Source organism: Otolemur garnettii, unplaced genomic scaffold (assembly GCF_000181295.1).
Source record: "Otolemur garnettii isolate 467f Iridium unplaced genomic scaffold, OtoGar3 scaffold00066, whole genome shotgun sequence".
Lineage (NCBI taxonomy): Eukaryota > Metazoa > Chordata > Mammalia > Primates > Galagidae > Otolemur > Otolemur garnettii.
In genome coordinates, this window is record NW_003852461.1 from 6,564,347 (window position 1) to 6,587,942 (window position 23,596).

Genomic DNA, 23,596 nt, shown 5'->3' on the forward strand with positions numbered 1-23,596 from the left:
TAATACAGTCGCCAGAGGGAAGCGGGGTGAAATCCCCGTGTCTGCCCGTCCATAATACAGTCGCCAGAGGGAAGCGGGGTGAAATCCCCGTGTCTCTGGAAAGCCAGAGCAAGTTCGTGTTTGTACACATAGCTGACATAGCTGTTTTCCTTATTTGTCTTACGTAAAAGGGCTGGAAGTTCAACACAGAAACAAGCTAGAAGTTCCTACCACTTGTCCTCCCTGCAGCCTCCTTTCCACTCTTGCTCACCTTCCTTCCCTTGCCAAGCAGCGGCATCAGCTGGGGTTTGGAGTTGAATGGTGCCTGCCTCCCGTGCTCCTCATCACTCCCCTGCCCAGGCAGCCTGGCCTGGGCAGCAGGAGATTAGGAAGCGCTGCTTTTAAATAGCATCATTCCAGAGAACTCTAGAAGATCTCGTGTAGTGCTGGGGTAGAGATGGGTATGATCATTATTAGAGTAAAAATAGCTTATGTTTTGAACTACTGCTTTGTGACAGACCCTTCTTTAGCTTGGGTTTGTATGCATTTTCTATTTTAATGTTATGAATACTTATTTCTATTAATCTTATTTTACAGATGAGTAAATTGAGATCCAAAGAGGTTAGTGAAGTGTCTGTGTTAGCCATTCAGTTAGCCGGCGTCCAGTCTAGGCAGGCCAGAGCTCTGACCTCAACAGCCTGGCATCCAGCAGTGAAGAATGCATTAACCTGACAGCTGGTTAATGCCAGGAGGTACAACGGAGGGAGAGCCACAGTGCTTTATACGTACATCCTGGAGCCTACCCTGATTCATTCCTCAGTCATTGGTTCATTAATCCATTTGCTCATTCATTCTTTCATTCTTTAGACATGTATTTATTGAATTTGGCGATGAAGAGAGTATTAGAAGGATTCTGGTTGATGAGTGGGTTTGCCATAGATGATGGACTCTAGCTATGGAAGATGTTAGAGCCACAGATGTATGTGGATCGAAAGAAAAGAAAGGGATTGAGACTCTGGAAATTGCCATTAGGTGGAGAAGGACTTTTGGTCTGAATGATAAAGAAAATGAGAGAATTAGACCGATGGGCAATTGAAGTCAGAAAGTGATTTTTAGTATATTGGAATCTACACCCACGTATAGCAGTCTCAGAGATAATAAGATTCAGAGTGTGGCTGTGGCAGTGAGTAGGAAGAGGTGATGAGGGTCCCTGGGGTGGGACCATTTGGAACTGTAACACTGGGACATCATGTGGGTCTTATAAACAGGTGCTGAAGTTACCCACGGCGGTGACGGGCCTGCAGGTGGATGGAGAGGCAACGGTCTGGGGTCGTTAGCCTCACTGACAATGGAAGGGTGGAAGCAGGAGTTTGACAAGGGAAGTGCTCTGTGGGAAAGACCTGTATCACCACGTCTCTGTCATGCGGTGGGACACACCTCACGGAGCAGGGAGCTTGCTTGCAGATGGAAGCATACTTGTCTGGAAATGATTACCAAAAAAAGCCACACAAATACCTCTACCCAGCTGCTTCCCCAGCCTGCCCACCCCACCAGCCTGAAGTGTATACATGGAAGCTCATACTTTTTAGTAAAGTTTCTGGGAAAATTAAATTCATTTCGGTTGATGAGTAAATAGTAATAATGATCATACATACACGGTGAAGCATCTAGCACTCCAAAACAGGTCTGTAAAATAGTTATTTCATCTTTGAAGTAAGGAATCGAGACTCAGAATGTTAAATCCATGGTTAAAAGCATGGCTTTCAAAGCTGTGTGTGTTTTCATCTTTCAAGTGGTTGCACCAAGTAGGCTAAGCGTTTAATAACACAATGCTAGGCCATAGTAACTCCTCGGTAAACGTTAGCTACCGTGATTATTGTCATTAAGTTACTATTGTATTATTTTTATGATAGCTCACTGAAGTGCTCTTTGGCTTTTTAGTCAGAAATATTAGCAGAATCATTTCCTTTCCTGTCAACAGTAGATTATTAGATGATTGGCAGCTTACAGTGTTGGCGTCTATAATAATCTTGCTGACGCTTTTAGCAAGAAGCTCGAGGTTTTTGCCTTCAGAAAACTCATAAAAGGCAAATCAAATTCATGCAAATAGGATGAGTATTTGTGTAATATTTGTATTTGGACCCAATCCCTTAGCAACCAGGTGAAGTATTAGAACCCCATCTCAAAATATTGCAACAGAACCGAAAGCCTTAGCTAGTGTAGAACCATCCCTGGTGTCATATTTGTCCCTGGCTGAATTGGAATAAAACGTAGTGGGTGTACTTCCTGGCAGAGTGGGCCTAGTAGAACCCTAGTAAAATGTCCCAAGGGGAGGAAAGAGTAACTTGTCAACTGAGAGTTAATAAAAAAAACACGTGTGCATGAAACCAACCTATTACAGAGCTGGCAAAGACTTAGAGATAATTTAATCTACCCCCCCCCCCACTCTGCTGATAGAGAAAGTGAGTCCCAGGGAGGGAAGGGTCTCACTCAGGGTCATACAGCTGGCAGTGATTTTGTTTGTTTCAATAGTTAATATGAACAGTCTCTCTATACATCAGTGAGTCCACCTTCCTGACTTTGTAAGCATAGCATAATGACCTTAATTGAATGTGTCTTTGACGGTGGAGAAAGCAAGCTTTTAGGGTTTTACTGGGCCCCAAACTCGTCATTTGACAAAGACAGATTGTTGTGAACTAAAGCTAGAGGACTATTGACTGTTGAGTTCCTCAAGGAGTGGGCCTGGTCTTAGTCGCCAGGTAAAGCAAGTTGCAAATCCTGGCTTAGCGATTTACTAACTTAAGCAAGTCGCTTAATCTCTTGGAGGCTGTCTGTTCATTGTAAATTTATGTAATAGGACCTTCCTGGCAGAATGTTTTGAGGATCTGATGAGGCATGATATGTATACACAGCACATATATACTGTGAACAAGGAGCTCGCATGCTAATGTGTGGGCTGAGGCATTCCACAAATTTATACTCACACCCCGTGTTTACCTGATGCCCTGCAAAACTCCTGGGATACATCAGTGAAGACGAAAGCTGAGGATTCTGCTTAGATTCGGGAGTGTAGAGCAGAGGTGAGGACCAGGGTGGATAGGTAGACGGTGAACAAACTAACACCATTGACCTCAGAGGATGCCATGTGCTGTGAAGGTTAGAGGCAGGAAATGAGATGCTGTGATAGGTGATGTTTAAGAGAAGTGGACTCTTCAGCCAGGAGTGGCCAGGGGCAGTCTTTTGGTTTGGATATTATATTTGAAGTTATGTGAAAAGGCCAGATCGTGAAAGGTCCTGGAGAGCGTTCCTGAGGAGGAGGAAGGTACTGGCAGGACAAGCTTGTCCAGTAATACCCAGTATCTTCTAGTATCTTCCCACAAACATCTCCATTTTCTACAGAATTAGAGTCTCCACACCTCCCCTGACTTATGATCAAGAGACTAATATGATACCAATTAGAGAACTAGGAATCTAAAATTTTTTATTTCTACTTGGTAGGCATTTTTATAATCCATAATGCAACATAATAACATATACACTAGGTTATATACAGTGGTTTTTTTATTTTTTTTTTACCACTTTTAAATTGAGATATAATGTACATAAAGTTAAATACACAGATCTGAAGTGTGCACCTTAAAGTTTGATAAATGTATACAACCATATGTAATCACCCTTCTAAAGATTTATAAATGTGGGCATGTAGATAGATGGATGCAGTTTATTTAAAATTATAACCGAGGGGCCGGTGCTCACATCATGATTAGTGGGGGAACCTCTCCCACTCTATCTTCTCTCAGCCCTTCCTGCTTCTGGATGTTGTTGTTGTAAGTGCATGGGGATGACAGGATACCAGGGCCAGGTCAGAAGATGAGTGCATCAGGAAAAAAAATAAAAAATAAAAAGCCCAGATAAATAAAAGAACAACCAGCTGTTTCTTAAGGCTCATTGAAGGGAAATCGCATTGATGTATTTTCTGTTTTTCTATGGAGGGGTCGTGTGCCTCAGCCCACACATCAGCATGTGAGCTCCTCATTGTTCCAGTAAAGATGAGTCAGAGTTCTCAAGAAGGCAGATTCGTGGGTTTTAGAGCTGTGTGTCAGCAGCTGTGAAGAAAAGTACAGTGTGCTGTACTGATGCGTCTCTCTCTCTCTCTCTCTCTCTTTCTCACACACACACACGCTCTCTCTCTCTCACTCAAGGTGATCCCACAGCTAATAAGCTACAGAAGTGGGATTTGAACTCAAGCCCACAGGACACCAAGGCCAGGCTTTTTTCACTACAGGGAGGATGGTACCATCAGATCTAAGTGTAAGGGCCTAGAGACTCTAAGGATAGAGTCTATTAAGAGATGTGTAATATACATAAAGTTGAATGCACAGATCGGAGTCAGACGGGGCTTGAATTCCAGCTTACTACGTACTGGCTCTGTGACCTCGGGAAGACGATTCTCTCCCTCTGTTCAGCTCCTTTATTCATAAAGCGGGGTTGGATGATAATATCTGTGTCATAAAGTCATGTTGAGGGTTCAGGTCATGTACATGAAACAACTGCACAATGCACAGGAAGGAGCAGCACCTGGGCGATGTTGGCTTAAACCAGTAGCACAGCAACGGCCCTGGCAGTCGGCTGCTGAGCCCAGGCCCACCGGGCGGCTGTGGGCCCTACACCACATCAGTTAAAAAAAATTGAACCGGCAGCCTCAATCCATGAAAACTTATATATGAAAGAATGCAAACATGTTATAAAATGCCTATAGATTATTTTGCTCTATAAAGCAAGTGAAATATAGCTGGAATAAGAAATAGTTTAAATTTGCCTATAGTAAGGGCTTTACACTAACATTAGCAATAGGTAAAGGTGTGCTATATATCTACAGCCAGTTGTGTTTATAATGATTTTTAAATTATTTTTTAATGATTTCATATATGCCTGTATTCACATCTCAAAGAGTCTTCTTGGTAATTTTATTTTTTTTCTCAATTCTTGTCTGACTAGTCTTCACTGCTCTCACCTTATAATGTGAAGAGCTGGTGTCTCATAAGACCATCAGCATTTTCTTATCTTCTTGAATCTGAATTATCACCGTCACTTGTAGTCCATTGACTAAGTCTTTTTTAGTCACTTTTTCATTTTGTGAGGGTGCTTCTAAATAAAAATTGATGATCCTCGTAACTCACCAAGCTGGAACGCGTAAGAACAAGGTGCAGCACATCGTGGCAGCCAGGGTGGCCCAATTGATCCATCTAGTGACAACCTTCATATTAAATGCTGATAAAGCTTAATTCATTTATTTAGACTAAAAATTATATAAATGGTCCAGTATTTTCTCCCCGAATCCTAATGGATCATCTCCCTGGGGTGATCCCAGTTGGCCTGTTTTGAGAGCCACCAGCCTTTCTATAACATCAGTGTTCTGATTCTAACAGAGGAAGAGAAACTCAGGCATGGAGGGCGGGTGCAACACGCTTTGTTCAGCTCACGGGCAGCTGGTGGGCTAGCATGGGAGATCTGCCCTTCTCCAGGTCCTGGTGGCCAGGGAGCTGAGGTACACAGAAAGTCCACATTCTGTGATCCACGATCGACACGCACAGGAGGTCTTGTGCACCTTTATACTCAGGGGAACAGTAACGGCAGCGTGCCAAGCAGCAGTGACGACCGTGTGACTTCACTGTGCACAGTCACGGCTGTCTAGGAACCTGTGGCACCTTCCCATGGGCAGGAAAGCCTGGATGACTTTATCTTGTCCCACAGACAAGGCTGTGGGTGGCAAAGCCCAAACCACTTTTGTCTGTCCCTACATCCTCCTTCAACAACTCAGCAAACATTAGCCAAGCAGCTGTCAGTGCTAGGACGGTGCTGAGCAATAGGCCCACGGTGACAGAGTTCCTGCCTTCTGGGAGTCCTAGCCGGCTTTCACTGGGGCAGTCCTGGTCACTTCTTCTCCCCCCGTAGATCCTGACTCTGGCCTCTGCCACGCTCACAGTGCCCTTTGGCACTTCTGTCCAGACTACCTGACAGGTTCCCCCCAAAGTCTTCAGGTTCCCTTTCTCCTGGGTAGGGGAGAAGGTACAAGACCCTGCTCCCTAGATTGCCAGTGTCAGCGTGTCTGCAACTCGAGGAAGCTACGTCTCCCCCAGAGCTGTGGGAGCCCCTTCAGTATTTTGCCTCATTTCCCTGATCACTCACCCCAGTGCAGCCCACCGCCCTTTGGGAGCTCCCAAGCTGGGCCACAACACGTGAGGCCCGGGTGTCTTCCCCACCCACACAGCGGCCTGGCAGGCACAGATGCCGCCCCACGAGCAGTGGTGAGCAGTGTGTGCTGACTGTATCTGGGCCTCTGCACGCCGGGGACAGGCCGTCCACATGAATGAGGCCTTTCATGGCCACGGCACAGGGCCTCTATTTTTTCCCTGCAGAAACCCTTCACTTGCTTTCAGAAGTGACAATCAAATGTGAACTTTCATGGTTTATTTATAGCTCTGCCCGATAGAGGGAAAGAAAAGAAGTGATTAAAATGCTACTTTACAAAATATTTTGTTTTTAAAAAGCTTTCATTGTGTGGGCAAAAAGGAAAGAGAGAAGTCACTGCGGTTGTTGTGCCGTCTAGACTCTGCAACAAAGAGAGTAGCGTGCTGTAAACCGAGACCGCCCGCTCCCGCCTGCTGACAGCAAGTGGGGATCGGGAGGCCAGCTTCAAATCAACCTCTGGAACAGAAATATATTGTGGGGGGTAACTATATTTAGCGTGTGTCAGCATTTCCGTAATAAATTCATATTGTTGTGCTCTGGTAATTTCCAGATTTATGGCAGCCAGTGGATCATGAGATTTCAGTTTCATGTTAATTATTTGGAGAAATTGGAAAACTCAGCAGTACTTTCTGATGACAGCACTGATTCTCTGTATGGTGTCAGGAGCCCTGACTTTCAGGAGAAGGGAAAGTGAGCCCCAGTCATCCTGACCACCTGAGTAAGCAGAACTTTTAAATATACATGATGCAGTACATTTGTATAAAATCAACACGATATATGCCACTGTAGAAAATTAAGAAAAAGCCAACCAGTTGACAAGGAGATTGTGACTGCCAATGCTTTCCAGCCTGTTAACCTTTGAATATATTATCAGCTGATTTTTATGTTGCATGTGTCACTTGTGTTTAACAAGCTGTGTAAAGCAACAAAAATCGTGTAGCGCAAACAGTTCTTGAGATAAAATAAAAAATCAACTTTATTTTGGGTTCCCACTGCCTCTTCATGTTCACACAGTGGAGCTCACTTTCCCTGCCCTGGTTTAAAATCCTGTTGGTTCTATTACTTTTTTTGTTGTTGTTAGATAACTACAAAGTCATTTAAATGATACAGTTGTATAGTCCCTTTAGGTTGTGAGACATAGCCAAAATTCAGAAATTCAATTATCAGGGAATATAGAAAAGTGAAGGTAAGATGTCTCCTCATCCCTCCAGCTGGGGTCTGCCCCAATGAGAAGATGCCTCTGTACTCAAGTTCTTCCTTCTTCCCTATTCACTTCATCTCTGACATAAAGTAGCTTTTTTCTTGTGCCTCTGAGGTACTGTGTTTCCTGGAAAATAAGACCTACCCAAAAAATAAGCCCTAAAAGGATTTCTTTGCATTTGTTAAACATAAGCCCTACCCCGATAATAAAACCTAGTGATAGGCGTGGCCTAATGCATAGCCACACCATGCATTTTGGCACAGAGAGGAAGACATCTCCTGAAAATAAGCCCTAATGTGTCTTCTTGAGAAAAAAATAAATATAAGACAGTGTCTTATTTTCGGGGAAACACGGTAGTTAGAGGGTATAAGGGAGGGGGAGTGTGGGGGGTGGGAAGTTTTCGTCCCATCAGCACCGTCATCAGTGGACTTCATGCTCTCTTACCCCGTCAGGTGTATAGAGCTAAATGTTGTCCCCATAAGGCTCCATCACAGATGTGTCTGGACAGTCTCCACCTCCAAAAACCTCTCACCTGAGATATCCTTGTCTTGGGTAATGCCTCCCTATCTCAGTACATTTCTTACTCTTCTCTGAATTTCTTAGAGATCCAGCAGCTCACCTCCAGCTTCTTACACAGACTCTAAGACAGCCCTGGATACTCTCCCACAGGTGGGCCGCCCAGGCCCTGTGGGAGGCAGTTGTGCCTTTGGGAGCTGATAGGCTGGCAGTGCTGGCTGATTCCCAGACAACCTCTCCTTCACTTCTACCCTGGAGCTGCCAGCCAGCCCATCTCCTCCAGGGAAGAGTCATGCGCCACCCACCATGTGCCACAGTCTCAGCACGTGCAACGCCCTCCCTGTCACAGTAAAGTTCTGTGCTAAGGACTCACCAAGGGAGAGTGTCCCTCCCATCTCACCCTGGAGGGAGGCCTGACATGCAATAAACCAACGGTTCTTTCCCAAAAAATCCATCTCTGCCTGACCTTCCATGTGGATTAAAGGTTCAGGAGTTGATGAATGGATCCTTGGGCACCCTTTTTTACAAACTCTTTAGGGTGGTCTGTTTCCAATTTCCCTGGTATCTCATATCTGTCATCTTTAGATCTCAGCCAAGACTTGCATTTGAACATTCTGTCACATGTATTACCCTTAAGTTCATCTATTCTGGAGACATTCTCTGAGTGTGTACAATATGCCAGATGCTGAGTTTGGCAGGAAAAATAATTATAATAATTCCTGCCTTAAGGAACTCACGGTCTAACTGGGGAGCTGATCTGTTAAGAAAGAATGGTGGGGCCCTGTCAGGTGTCACAATGCACAGAAGCTCAAGTTTCTGGGCGAGGGAATCAGTCAGTCTAGGCTGGAGGCAGGCAGCAGGCATGAGTCAGAGGAAAACCTTCCCTGTAGAGCTGATACCCAGCTAATCTGACTTTAAATCTGTACTTTTTGAGAAACAACCTCTTTTAAACCTTTTGAAATCTCTCTTACAAGCATTTGCTTCTCAATAATTTATCTTTAAATCACAACCAAAGGTAATGGGAAGAAAGGAAGAGAGAACTCCCTGATGTCTGCCATTTCCCCACACATGGGACAGTGGAAGGGAGAGTAAGGCTGATGGGGACCTTCTGTAACACAAGTTTCCCCTACGCCCCTGAAGGCAGGCCTGTGGTGCTGTCTCACGTCTGGGCCCGGGTGCAGCCAGGAAGAGCCTTTCCCAAGGCCATGTTCAAGGTTCAGCCCTGGTAGGCAGGATACAGAGTCCTCCCTGGAAGTACAGCAGAGCACAACTCAGGGAAGAGGCGGGGGGAGGAAGGAGTGGTAAGGTGATCTCAGCAAGACGTGGGGTGTGGTCTAAGGAATGAAGGGGTTCTGATCCTCCTCGGGGTGAGCAGAGCTCTGACATCAGCCCCGTCCACCTCCTGCAACACATTTGACTGTTTGGCCCTTGGCTGCAGACAGCCCTTTCCCCATGACTTTCTCCTCAATAGTTTCTTGTGATTTTAAACATTTCCTTCCCACCTAAAGCTGCCATTCCTACTGTCAACATGCCTGCCACTCTAAGCTCTCTCCCGGTCAGCACTTCCACGTCTACTGAGGGCTGGGACACCAGATAACTAGTCCACAGTGTTCATGCTGTCCTCATAGAAGCAGGAGTGGACATTTGCGTCAGTTAGCAGATCAAAAAGCTACCAGGTTTCCTAACCCTTAAAGAAATATTGAAAAGAAGTTTGACCTCTGCTAGCATGATATTTATCACACTCCATTTTGATCACGGTAAATGTCTTTCCCCTTCTACAGCAAGCTCCCTGATGAAGGGCCCACGCAGGCTTCCTCTCCCGATTACACACACATTGAGTGCCGGTCATGGCACACAAAGGGGGCTCGGTATGTTTTTGAATGTTCTCGGTGTTGATTTACCAATAAATAAATGAAGCTTTGTGTAGCTTACCTCTTGGTTAGGGCAAGGCGTGGAGAGGGCAGATAATGGACATGTGAGCCATAAATACGTAGAGTGTCAGAAGGAAATTAGCAGCATGGAAATCAATCAATCAATCACAAAATGGTGCCAAGGGGACACTGGGATATATTTTGAAGATACCCTGAGGCTCTTTCACATGGTGTGGGAGTCACCTTTTTATGTGTTTTCCTCCCCTGCTCGTATATGAGTTTCTCCAGGACAAAGAGGATATTATATGCAAGTCTGTGTCTCTGGCACAGAGTCTGGCACAGTGAGTGGGTAATGAATGTGTGGAGTAAGGCCTTGTACACATATGGTCCCTGAATGACTACAGCCTTCACAACTAACAATCAGTCGCCAGACCTGTCCTGTGGAGCCACGAGTCCTGCTGCTTGCCATCTCCCCATCAGGTCCAGTGGACTCTAAAGTTTGAGTTCACTGCGTTCGGCTTCACTTCCTGAAGGTCTTAACAGCTTCAGGAGACCACCCAAGGAAACCCAACCCTTCCACTCATGCAATGGAGCCGACACAATCTATGTTGATCTGTCCACCCAGATGCTGTAACATGTCATCTCCCTGAGTGGCCCATTGGAAAGACAAGAATGTCTTGAAGTCACATTCCAGAACCAGAGTCAGTTAGACTCGGCCTGAGGTCTCACATCTGTACTCCCAACTTCACTGACTGCTGGAGAAAGAGCAGGAGTTGAGTTAAAGGAGTCTAAACACAGGTGTAGGGTAGGTTCCGTCCAGGGACTGCTGTGATGTACTCAGCACTGATGATGTTTCCTTCTTAGACACCTCCGTTCAGGCAGTGAGGAGGGGAACGATTCCTCCCCTGGGCCCCTGCCGGCCAGCATAGAAGTGCTTTGCCTCCTGAGCTGTATTTACCCTGCAGGCCTCAATACACAACTGTAGTAAGCTCAGGAAGTGTGGTCATGGATGTACCTTTAAAAGTTTATTGGATTTTATTCTTGCTACCAGAGAAAAATAAGGTGGAAAAAAAATGGATAAACCAAGTATCTTAAAAGGAAGTGAATTCTCCTAAGAAGTTCTTTCCTGGGACGAGTGTGCATGTAGCTCTCCAACTCAGCTCTCCGTGTTTTCCACTAACAGGAGGCCATGGCAAAAATGAGTAAAGTGGGGAAAGTTGTGTTCCCAAGACAAGAAGATAAAAGGTAAGTTTATAATTTTTATGTGCACAGTGCTAAAACAGTAAGAAGATAGAAACCTACACAGCTGTCCATCTAGACTAAACTCAGGAGGTCAGCTCGCTGAGTCTTTTCATTTAATACTTGAGAAAACTAAGTCCTAGAGACACAAAGTCACTTTCACTGAGCTGAGATTGCAGAGTTAGGGAGAGAAAGACCGGGCTGTGAAATGCAAGCTTCTGAACTATCAGACCAATAACCTTTGCCCTAAGTCACTGGCAGCAAATCTGGTCCTCTTTGTTCTAAAGCAGGGCTCTCTTACGTTTCCCGTCCAAGACCCAGTAGCTTCTGTCCATTCCTTTATACTTTGTATCACTTACCACTGAGTGCTACAAAATGCCTTGATAAGTGTTTTAACCCCAATTTAACGTACTGTTCATTTATTGAGCTCTTGCTATGTTCAAGGCATTATGTTGAGCTCCAGGCAGGATTTAGAGGGAAACAAAAGATTGTCTAATTTGTGTGCACAGATCCTTTCAGAAGAAAGAGGTACATTCCACAGGAGAAGTATTACTGGGTGACGCAGTAGCCCAAGAAAGAAAGGGATGTGACATTGTAGGAATGAGAGAAAGGTCAAGGCCACCTGATTTTAAATGTTTAAAAGAAATGGCTAGACAGGCCAAGCCAGGGAATAACATTCTTGGTCGTGGGAATAACATATGCAAATTATAAAAGTGAGAACAGCGAGGTATGCACAGATACCTGTAAATAATTCATAATTCTGAAACGGAGTATTGGTATGAGATGGAGAATGGCAGGAAGTGGGACTAGGGAAGAGCACTATTGAGAAGCAGGTGGTCGGCTCCTAAAGAGCTTGGAGGCCGTGTTAAAGACCTTGACCCTCACCCTGTGAGCAGAACAGATACCAAGCGTAAGCAGTGGTGTGAGCGAGTCACATACAGATTACGAAGATCCATCTGAGAGGACCTGTTAGTGGGGCAATGGATAGAAGGCTTTTCCAGTCATCCCAGTTAGAGATGAAAAGGCCTTTTTTTAATTCACTGGCAGTGAGTCTCAAGATGAGGGGACAGTTGTGCAGGGCTTTGTGATTTTAGGGACTTATTTGAGGTTAAGACATAGAAACAAAGCCAGGAAAAGGCACTGATACCACCCAAGCATGGCCAGCATTTAAAAGAGGTGCAAATGTCTATGGTGGAAAAAAATTTTTTTTCTTTCATTTTTTCTTCCTTGTCTCCAAATGGAGTCAGGCTGTTAATCCTCTGGATATAAACCCCACTCTACACGCCAGGGTCAAAGGAGGAGGCCCTGGCACGAGGGAGCTCATGCAGGGACAGGGAGAGAGCTGAGTTCCCGGTGGCTGTGGGGCTGTGGGCTGCTAACCCTCTGCTTCCCTGAGGGCAGCTGGAGTGGCCCTCTTTTTTTGAAGTTAGAAAGATTATCCTTCTCCATCTCTTCTCCCCAAGCTTCCCAAGACTTTGGGGGAAGTCTGTCTTTCAGTCCTCTTGAAGGCGTCCCTGGCTTCCCACTGGCAACCGGCTCCGGGGACCGCGGAGGCACACACAGTGCTGTGGCACCATCTGCAGGCCGCCTGAGGAACTGCAAATAGAGGCAGGCAGTTCCCTTCTGAGCTATTCTGACAGCTCATTGCCTCAAATTACGTGATTAACTGTAGGAACCTGGACTTAGGTCTATGCCACACAGAAGTGATTGACTGAGTTGGTGAGAATTTAGAGGAGAAGGAATTCAGCTCATTAAAAAATCAGAATCACAGAAAGCCTAATCTAGGGACCATAGCTCAATTAATTAAAATTTTAGAATGACCCCAAATCTTGTCATTATGCTCAGTTCAAATTTATATCTGACTCTAGAACATCACTTGAAAGTACCTTGAATGAAAATAGTGCAATAAAAGATACTAAAAACAGAGTAAAATCAAATCATATACCTGATAAGGGCTTAAGACCCAGAATATATAAAGAGCTCCTAAAACTCAATAACAAAAATCTCTGAAACTCAATAAGTGAGGAAAGGACTTGAGTGGACATTTCCCCAAAGAAGATATATAAATGGCCAGTAAGCACAGGATAGGATGCTCAAAATCACTAACCACTAGGAAAATGAAAACTGCAATGAGGTACCACCATTCACCCGTTAGTATGGGTACTATTAAACAAAGACACAAATGGAAAACCCAGAAAATAACAAATGTCGGTGAGGATGTGGGAAAACGTGGGCACAATTGGTGGGAGTGTACATGCCTGTTATGGAAAATGATATGAAGCTCTTTAAAAAATTAAAAATGGAATTAACATGATCCCGCAATTCTAACTCTGGGTACACCCAATGGAACTGAGAGCAGAGTCTCAGGGAGCTGTTCCACATCCTTGCTCTTAGAGGCAGTGTTCACTGTGGGAGCAACCATGTTTTCATCAGTGGATGAATACTAATAAAAGATGATATGTACATATAATAGAATATTAGCTTTAAAAGGAAGAAAATTCTGACATAGGCCACCCATGAATGGATGAACATTGAAAATGTCATGTTAAGTGAAATGGGACGGTCACACAAAGGCAAATACCGCGTGATTCCAGGCATCTAAAGAATAAGCCCGTGAAGAAGTGGCTGCAAAGTTGTCAGTATTAAAATTGGGAATCTTCAAGTACAGGAGAGAGGTTACTAACTCTACCTCCCTCCTCGTTTTGAGATCCCAAAGTCAGAAAATCCATTTCCTACAGTGAAAGAATGGCTTACCATTGTATTGTCACAGAGTATCACTAGAAAGGGGAAATCACTCCTCCAGTCATTCCATGATTGATAAATTTGAAGGTTCATAGACTGATGATGACAGGACAATATTAATTACTTAAAAAGTAGAAACTAGGGCGGCACCTACAGCCCCATATACCGAGGGTAGCAGGTTTGAACCCGGCGCCGGCCAAACTGCAACAATAAAAGATAGCCGTGAGTTGTGGTGGGCACCTGTAGTCCCAGCTACTCAGGAGGCTGAGGGAAGAGAATCACCTAATCCCAGGAGTTGGAGGTTGCTGTGAGCAGTGTGATGCCACAGCACTCTACCAAGGGCAATAGAGCAAGACTCTGTCTCTACAAAAAAAAAAAAAAAAAAAAAATATATATATATATATACACACATACATATTTTTTAAAAAGTAGAAACTAGTTTTTATATCCCTTCTAATGAGATGGGCACTATTCCACAAGTTTCTCATCTACCATCTCTTTTAATTCACGCAGTAGCTTTGTTGAGGTCGATCCTGTAATTACCATATCTTGCCACGTATAAACTGCACTATTTTCCCCAATTCCTGAGGGGAAAAATTTTGTGTCTATATAAATGGTTTTAATTATTTTATGGATGCTTCATTTACTAAAAGTATAACTCTAGAAAACAACAATATCTGTGTGCAAAATAATACCCTTGAATATGGTAATAAGCCCCCTCCTCACTAGCACCCCCTCCACCAGCCACCCCCTCATGGGGCAGACACTGCAGGGGCAGGAGCCTCCAGCCTGCTTGGCTGATCACACCAGACACCCACCGTCACTACCGTCGTGGAAGCAGTCATGCTGCTAAGAGCAAGGTAACAGCGCCCACACCTCAGCTAAAGGGGGTGGGAGTGCCTAAGCATTGGTGCCACCGCCTCCTATGAGAGGCCTGAGGCATGGAACCGGCCACTGCAGGGAAGCTGGGAGTGAGCCCAGGTACCAGTGAGAGTGACCTGGATGACCTGAGCACCCACCTCACCTGATTCCCAGCCCGGCCCAGCTGGACACAGCCTCTCACTTCCTGTTTTCACCCATGTCCATCATTGGGAATGTGGCCACTGAGAGCCCCAGAAAGCTGGTTCTTTTTCAGGCTGCCTTATCCCCCATGGGCCTCAGAATGGGGCCAGCTGTGCCAGAGACGAGGCAGCCTGGACAGGGCAGAGATCTACTGTCAGGAGCCCAAGGCAGGCTGGCCCTGGCCCCCTGTAACACCCTCTCAGGAAATCAGCCCACTGGATTTTTAGCAGAGTGGCCATGATGGGCCATTCCTACTGATGGACATGGGCAGGAAGAGGGGATTAGAGGATGTGGGGGAAAGGGTGGGCCAGGAGGGGACAGTTGGGAGAGGTCAGGGGCTTGGGTCATCCAGCCTCCTCTCATCTGCCACCTGGGCTCACTGCTGGCTTCTCTGCCCTGGCCGGTTCTGTGACCCACGCGGTTCTCATGAGAGGAGGAGGCACCACCTCATGGCCTCTTTTGCTCTCCTTTAAAAAATTATAATGAAAGGATTTTTTTTTCCTGAGAGTTTATGCCAAAAATGAGGGTGTGCATTATACACAGGAGCACATTATGCACAGCAAAATATGGCAACTGCTTTTATAGGTGAGCAGATTTCCGCACAAATAGATTAGGCAACATGTCTAAGGTCCCACAGCCAATGGGCCATGCTGAGATTCAAAGCCAGGCTTCAGGGTCCACCTCTCAACATCGTCTTTGGCCCCTTTACAGCTTCCATGTTACCAGAATGGCTAACGTAGAAATTGCGGGGGGGGGGGGCTCCTATTAACATGACTCTGTGTCACGAGTGAAGACCTGCCTATGTCTAGCAGCCCTTCTCCCCCAGTCCACAGTCTGCACCAAACGTCTCTCACCAGGCTCCATTTCAGTGCCCCCACAAGCTACAAGCCACACTGTACTGGCTTTATCAACACTCCCCTCACATCGGCTTCCCCAGGGGAGAGGAGTCAGCACTGAGCTGCAAGTCCACAGGCAGAATTTGTCTAGTCTGCTAGAATTCTTTTCAGGATTATGAGGCCAAAGCAGCCACAGCTGCTCTTTCCTCTGATTCACGGCCAGCCCAGTTCTAACAGATCTCGCTCACCAAGTCAGCAGGGTAGGACAGGGAAAGCAAGGGCCGCTAGGGGATGCCTGGAAGGCAGGGCACGGCTCCCGGAAAGGCCTTAGTCCTGTATCCGTGGGGTTTCACTCCTGGACAAAGCAGTCTAAAGCAAAGGAAATCCAGGTGTGGGATCTACAAGAGGGTGATTCGGATGTTCAGTCTCCTCCCTACTCAGGCTGTGGTTTCACAGCAGTCATCAAACCTGGGGCCAGGCATGTAGCAGGTTATGCATTGACTCTGGGAATGGGAAAGGATCTCTGCTGAGCTTGGTCCTTTTAGGATGTGCAGTGGAGGCATTGAAGTCAGACGGGCGCATTTGAGTTCCAGCGGTGCCCCCTTTTTTAGCTATACTCTTTTGTGTAGACCTCTCCAAGTAAATGTCCTTATTTCTAAAATAGAGATGACACCACTTCATGTAGGTTATATATAACAGATACGAAACATACCAATCCACTGCTTGGGGATTAAGAAATATTCAAAAACTGGGAGGTGTCAGCACTGCCATAGCAGGTAGATTCCCATTTTTCTAAAGGTACGGGGGGATCCACCGGACAGTTTTGTCTTGAGATCATTCAACGTATTTGTTTTTCTCCCACAGATATTATGACAAGAAGTATCAAGTATTCCTGAGGCTGGTTGAACACCAGAAGGAGTACGCAGCAATCATGGGTGGAGACTGAACAGGGCTCGCAGGTGATGGCTCCAGAAGGTTCTGCGTCATCACATTAGGGACCTCTGTTGCCTCATCTTATATTCGAGACCCTTTAGGTATCACTTCATCATGTTTAATAAAGAAAACCGAGACACCTGCATTCAGCACTGGTGTCTTCCATTTGAAAATGCCACTGGGGTTTCATGGGCAGTTTCTGTGCGGGTGTTTCACTGAGAGTCAACCTGTATAGGGTAAGACCCTGGGGATCGTTCAGTCCAGGGGAGACATTTTAATGACTCAGTGTCCGCTATTAAATGAAAAACTTATATTGCCTTAGCTGAGACCTCTAGTGTTTACTCTTGTGTCCTTTATGGCATTTTTTTCTCCTCTGTACAGGATCCAGTCTAGAGTCAAATATCGCATTTAATTACAGAATCATCATTTTTCAATCAGCATATTTTAAAGATAGGTACAGACAGGAATCATCAGTGGATCCAGGAGGGAATTTTGATGAGTAGCAGGATGTAATTGCATGGTCTTAGAATGTCGCTTCAAAGATTGTTTATTAGTGATGAGAGGAAAAGGAATGTTAACTACTCTGGGAAGAAACAGGGCAACATCTTAACTAAGTGATCAAAATTAACTTCACATGGGAAGTGGCCCTCATGTGCCTTCAGGCCTGAGAAGGAAGCAGTATCGCTCTGGCTGAGCCCTGGCAGCCTGTATCTAATCATAGGCAAACAGCAGGACAGATCCCAAATGGGGAGCATTGTATTTTTTTAATGGGCCATATTCTCCAAAAATATCTAGGTCATAAAGATAAAGAAAGGCTGTGGAAATTTTTCAGATTAAGGAAAAGTAAGGAAACATGATAGCCAGAAGCTTTTATGTAGGCAAGTGTGGTTGTTCCAGTTGATACCACAGCAAACACACAGACACACCCAGAGACGCAAGTATGAACACACATCACTTCAGACCCGAGAGTAACTGACTGCTAATGTTGATTTACAGCTGTCACGGCTCGGAAGGGTCCGGATAGGGTAAAGTATGTGCTGAGACTTGAGCAGGTAGGTGAGAGAAAGCCCATACAATTCAATCAGTCCACACCCTCTGGGGCACCGACTCTGTGCCGGGCATTGTGCAGAGCACTGGGGTACAGGAGTAAATAAAGCCTGGCCCCTGCCTTCAGGAAGCGCCCTGCCTAATGAAAGACAGAAATAACCGGATCGCAGAGGCTCACCTGTCAAAAGAGGAGGCGGGAGGGTGGGGTGGCAGGTAGGATGAAAACCAATTTGATGGAACAACTATTTGAGTCTTGGTTTGGGATCCGAGGCTTGACCTTACCCCTCTTACTAGAGTTATAACTTGGATAAAGTGCCTTGACCTCCCTAAGCCTCAGTTTCCTTGTCTTTCAATGACGATATTAATAGCACCTACTTTATGGGATTCTAATGAGGATTAAAGGAGATAATACACGTAAAGGGCTTAGCTCAACTGCCTGGACCATGCCTGTATTATTACAGAGCTCGGCTCCTAGGTGATACTCAGATTGACAATGATAGTAGGCGCGGAGTAAGATGACCATGCCCATTAACAAGGCCATCTCTGCAATTCTGCAGTATCCAGTGGATAGAGGGCGTTTAGGCCTGGCCCAGTGTGCAGGGGAGTGTGGGTGTCTGGTTTGGCGGACCTGGAAGCAGGGGGAAGCCCAGCTCATTCATAGCTAGACACCAGCTGGAGCTTGGGCTGAGGACAGGAGAGGACTGGGGAGCCCCGCAGAGAAGGAGTAGGGTGTAGCAGCATCTGGACAAGATGCCAGGTCCACGGTCAGCCGGGCTTTGGCTGTAAAAGCTGATCAGCCCTGACTGAGAATCTGGGGCAGGACTGTGTGTGCAGTAGCTGTGTCTGGTCACAGAAGGCAGAGATGGACAACAAATCACCCACTGTTACATCTGCCAGGTCCTTCCTGTGCGCTCCCGCCAGTCCTTACTACCACCCTGGGAGGCCAACAGTATTACCCCACGTTCCAGCTGAGAAATCTGGGGCTCAGAAGAGAGATAAGCAACATTCTCCAGGTAGTAGTGGAGATAGGATTTAAATCCAGAGCTGTCTGGGTGCAAAGCTTCAGGTGTCACCCCACTGGAACAGCTGGAGAGGGATCTTCCACCCCCTGCTCTTTAGTTCCATTGCTCAAACTGGGGGTCACCAGGCCCACCCCGTTAGCATCTCGACAATGCGGAGTAGCCTGACGGAATAGGGAGGGGCTGAGAAACTCTGAACAGGACAGTTGACCAATCTGGGCCTCAGTGCCCCCTCTGTCAGCGGGGCCATCCTGCTGCCTGCACCTCCTAGTGTTGGTACAATTCAGTGAAAGAGCTGTGTATAAAGCCCACAGCACGGTGCCTTACAGGTAATAAGCACTCCGCAGAGTTTGTTTCTATATGGTTCTCTTTGTGCCTCCAGGCCAGGAGGTTAATCTCTAACAGGAAAATCATTCTGATTCCTACCATAAAGCCAGTGGTTTAGGAAAAATGTAAATATCTATATAGACTTCTATAACCAGGTGTAGCTCAATAAAAATAAAAAATGCCTCCAGTATTCACCTTCTTGCACTGGGAAAGGAGGCTTTATTTAATACACACATGTGACGTATATTTAGCTTTCACAAATAAAAATCACACTGTGGCCAGAGTGGTTTGGGGATTTTTTTGTTTTGTTGCCTACTGAAAGCTTCTCTTTCAAGTGGAAACCAGCTTTGCTTAGCGAGTCATTTTGCCAAGGAACACATTACAGGTTTTTAATTTTGACCAAAAATACATCCCATATGTGAAGAACATAGATGGGACTTTCAAAAGAGGCCAAAAGGACAAAAGCCAGGGAAGGAGGAGGGGAGGAAAAGCCAGGGATGGTGAGAGAGAGTGGGACGTCACAGAGCTGCAGGACCCAAGGCCAGTGGGGTTTGAGCCCCAAGGAGGCATTCAGAAAGGACGTCCCCCCTTGTAGACACCAAGACTGGGCACACAGTCCTAATGTTCAGAGTACTGCCAGTTTAATTGGGGAGGATATAAGTTCCGAAGGGAGCAGTAAAAATATTTCAAGTCATCCCAGGAAACCCCCAGCTTTGAGGAGGTACCAAACGATCAGGTGAGTGAAACAAGCTGGAATGTTTAGGTTTTAATATTAACTTGATTTCGCCAGGGCCTGAGGATAATCAAGTTCTTCAAGTTACTTCTCTGCTCTGTGGCCACTGACTGGCCTGTGAGCTCCTGGGACACAGACTCCCTTTGACGTGTCCTCTGTGCCTGGACAGCTTCCTGGCACACACGGGTGCTCAGTGAGTGAATCAACACACAAACACATGACACTTCTCTGCAAACGAAGACTAGTAGAATTAAAAATATCTCACTTTTAGGTCCAACAATTTATGATATATGTTAATGTGCCTTAATTTAAGCAACTTGCAAAAACTTTAAAATGTGACTTGGTCACTAAGAGTTAAAATGAATCATGCCTTATACCTAATGACTTGCTTTTAGTTTTTTGTTGCACGCACACATACACATGCATACACGCATAACCACACAACTTCATTTGGGGATGTCATTGAAGCTCCAAAAGCTTTTGCAAATTCTCAGTGAGAATTTCCTGCGTGGTATCTTATGGGAACCAGTGGTGCTGAGGTCAGAGATGCCCACTATTCACAAGGGCTGGGTACAAATGCTTTGAGAATTCCAGGACACAGTTACAAATAATTACCATCAAAGATTTTTAAATGAAGGACATTGTTGCTAAATAAGAAACTAACGACTTGGTGGAGCTGTGTAAGTGGTTGTACTTAAGATGGGACTTCTGATCAATTACAGAGGAAGCCTGTGCTGCTGACTTCTCCACCAGGACAATTAGCTGCTATTGCAGTAATGGGGTCGTCTGGAATAGGAAAATGTTTTTAATCCTTTCATACATTGTAGAGGGCAAACTTTAAAAAGAAAAGGTATGTTTCTTTTAAAAAAGATGCTTATCTGGCTTGGCGCCTGTAGCTCAGTGGCTTGGGCACCAGCCACATACACCGGAGCTGGCAGGTTTGAACCCAGCCCAGGCCTGCCAAACGACAATGACAACTACAACCAAAAAGCATCTGGGTGTTGTGGTGGGCGCCTGTAGTCCCAGCTCCTTGGGAGGCTGAGGCAAGAGAATTGCTTAAGCCCAAGAGCTGGAAGATGCTGTGAGCTGTCACATCATAGCACCCTACTGAGGGCAACAAAGTGAGACTCTGTCTCAAAAAAAAAAAAGGTGTTTATCCCAGTACTTCTACATATTAGACAGTTCCATAAAATTTGTAAACCTAGAGTAACTTAAATAAGACAAGGACTTATAAATTCAGGCTTCCCAATTTAGCATTAACTCACCCATTAATTTTTGTGATCTGTTTTCATAATGCACAGAAAATCATTTCAAATTACATATTGGCATAAATGTTTCTAAAGACCTAATTTTTATTTGCTTGAATCATGCCTGTTGTCTTAATTAGAAGCATTTCCTTATTAAAATCTAGAGTGAGCCTGCCTCCCTACCGTACAATTTTAAACACATTTCAAAGAAAAATGATTTACTTATTAATGTCTGTCATATAGGTAAAATCAATAACGATGCTTCGTTTGAATATTTCTTGACAGTTTCCGTATTGATTGCATATATATTATCTCCCCTGCTCCTTACGATACATTGACAAGGTAGGCCTGGCAAGGTGGGAAGCCATGTATTTCCAAGAGTTCAAGTAACTGGCCAAAGATTGTGTAGCTGGAACATAGATACAGAACCACTCCTCTGCCTCTTCCCAAATAAGTGAAATTAGCTTATTTATGCAACACAGGATGATTCATTAGTTTGCTAATTGCTCCTTTCTTCGCCTCATTAACATGTATAAATATCCAGAAGGCCCCTCTGATACCACTGGTTGCTCAAAGTGCTGTATTATTTCTACTGATGAGCAAAGGAAAAATGAGAAAGCCTGAGGCTCTGGAGTCGTTGAATCCTGCCTTTAAATTACAGCTTCGCCACTGAGTAAGCTATGCAGTGTATGAATTCACACAAGCCAGTTAGCATGTTAGTCTCGGTTCTTTATAAAGAAGGAGAAAAAAAATCCGTGTCCTGGTTCATGTGAGGATTGAATAGGCCGCTCTGCACGGTGCCTGGCCCAGTGCCGGACGCAAAGTGACAGGATGACAAATACCAGTCTCTCCCTTCGACTCATGTATATTTATTACATGGCATTTCCAGAGGCAGAGCTTCCCGTGAAGTTGGACGACTTCATGTGCAGTTTCTACAGGGAAAGCGTCTATGTTCCATCAAGAGCCCCAGCCATTCCTGAGCTCTCAGCATGACGCAGTGCTGGAATAGTCTCTAGTGGTGCATAACGGAGCCAGCACTGGGCTGGGGAGAGAGGGAAGGCACGTAGGAAGAGGACTGATGGCCACGGAGCCTTGTGCCAGGTGCCCAGTGAGCTGCAACTTGACAGGTGCCACAGGCAGTCCAGAGACGCAGGGTCCTCGGCCTGTCTGAAGGCTCGTCTGGAAACGAGGAAAGCTGAAACACGTCCACCCCTGCCTTTTTCAGCTGTCCTGAGCTGCAGGCACTGGGAGCCCTTTGCCTTTGCAGACTCAGCTCTGCTCCGTCCCTGAGGCAGCCCAGGCTGAGGCAGGCAGGGCACGTCTGGTTCAGACCGGCCCCAGCCCTTCCCGGCCAGTGAGGCTGGAATGATTCTTTCTCCCCTTGAGCCTTGGGCACCCAGGGCCTCAACAATTAGTACGCCCACTCTCTGAAATACAAGCATATTTGTCCCCATCTCGCTTGACTTTTGAGGCAGCTCCACTATCTTTACATTGGGCAGAAAGATAAATATTGAATCCTCTCTGGTGTTAAACTGCACTGTTCCTAAGCCATTTGTCAAAGCACATTCCCACATCACCTCTCATCCCACCTGAAACCCACCTTCTAATTTTGACTTGAGAAACTGTCTCTCTGGATAGAACCTTGGCCCTCCTTTAACTGTAGGTTAAATATTTCTGCTGCTCTTACCTATAAATCATCTCTCCCATCCCACCTGGCCCCAGAAAGCCCTTCCTCAGGTTAGCAATGGTTCTCAACCTTCCCGATGCTGCGATGTATTTTCATAGTTAGAAAGGGGTCACAACCCACAGTGAGAACCGCTGGTTAGACGGTGTGGAAGGCTTATCTACCTATGCTCAGCAAACAGAAATGGCCAGTGTGTATTAGATTTGCTCTTCAGCCTTCCTGCTAGGGGTGGACGTTATGTGACATGATAACGTATCAGATGGAACCCTGATGTGTTATTTACCTCTTACCAGCTCTCCCTCAGGGGCCAAATCCAGTTCCCCATCATGCTCCAGCCACCAACCTGGGCCTTCTGCAGTCCGGACAGACCTCCCAGAAATAATCCAAGGGCCGTCAGCCATAACTTGGGGCCAGAAATTAATGCTGCCCTGCCAGTCACTGTGGTGTGAGTGGCGGCTACTGCAGACCTCGTCTGGCTGCTTCCTGCCCCACCACGCAGGATGACAGTTTCCATCCTCAGCCTCCTTGAGGTTGAGAGAGCTGGTGAGTGCTTGCTTCGGCAGCACATATACTAAAATTGGAAGGATACAGAGATTAGCATGGCCCCTACGCAGGGATGACACGCAAATTGGTGAAGCTTTACATATTTAAAAAAAAAAGAAGAGAGCTGGTGACCAGTTCTGTTTGATGAGCTATGAGAAATGTCGTGGGTTATTTCTGGATCAGGTCTTTGACTGTCCCTGTGAGAGTCCCCAGAGCAACAGCAGGGTTCCAGCTGGGGATTGGCCGCAGCCTCCGTTTCAGAGGGAGCAGAATCCTCAGCCAGCCCACACTGAACATGTCACTTGAGTGAGACATAAGCCCTTTATTTGGTGAAAACTCTGAGGTTTTCAGTTTGTTTCTCATCT

General features: G+C 45.8%; 1 protein-coding gene and 1 non-coding gene across 4 annotated transcripts in view; both read left to right on the top strand.

Moving 5' to 3' along the window:
- Positions 1-16,776, top strand: part of FGGY (FGGY carbohydrate kinase domain containing) — a 417,013-nt gene extending 400,237 nt beyond the window's left edge. For all 3 annotated transcript variants that reach the window (XM_023515082.1, XM_012807209.2, XM_023515085.1), the window contains 2 exons: positions 11,003-11,064; positions 16,563-16,776. In XM_023515082.1, coding sequence (XP_023370850.1) covers positions 11,003-11,064; positions 16,563-16,644 — 144 coding nt within the window. In that variant the 3' untranslated portion in view covers positions 16,645-16,776. The remainder of the gene's footprint in view (positions 1-11,002; positions 11,065-16,562) is intronic.
- Positions 16,777-23,235: 6,459 nt separating this feature from the next.
- LOC111726457 lies at positions 23,236-23,339 on the top strand. Its single transcript, XR_002774222.1, has one exon. It is a non-coding gene; the product is annotated as a U6 spliceosomal RNA (small nuclear RNA).
- Positions 23,340-23,596: the final 257 nt, after the last annotated feature.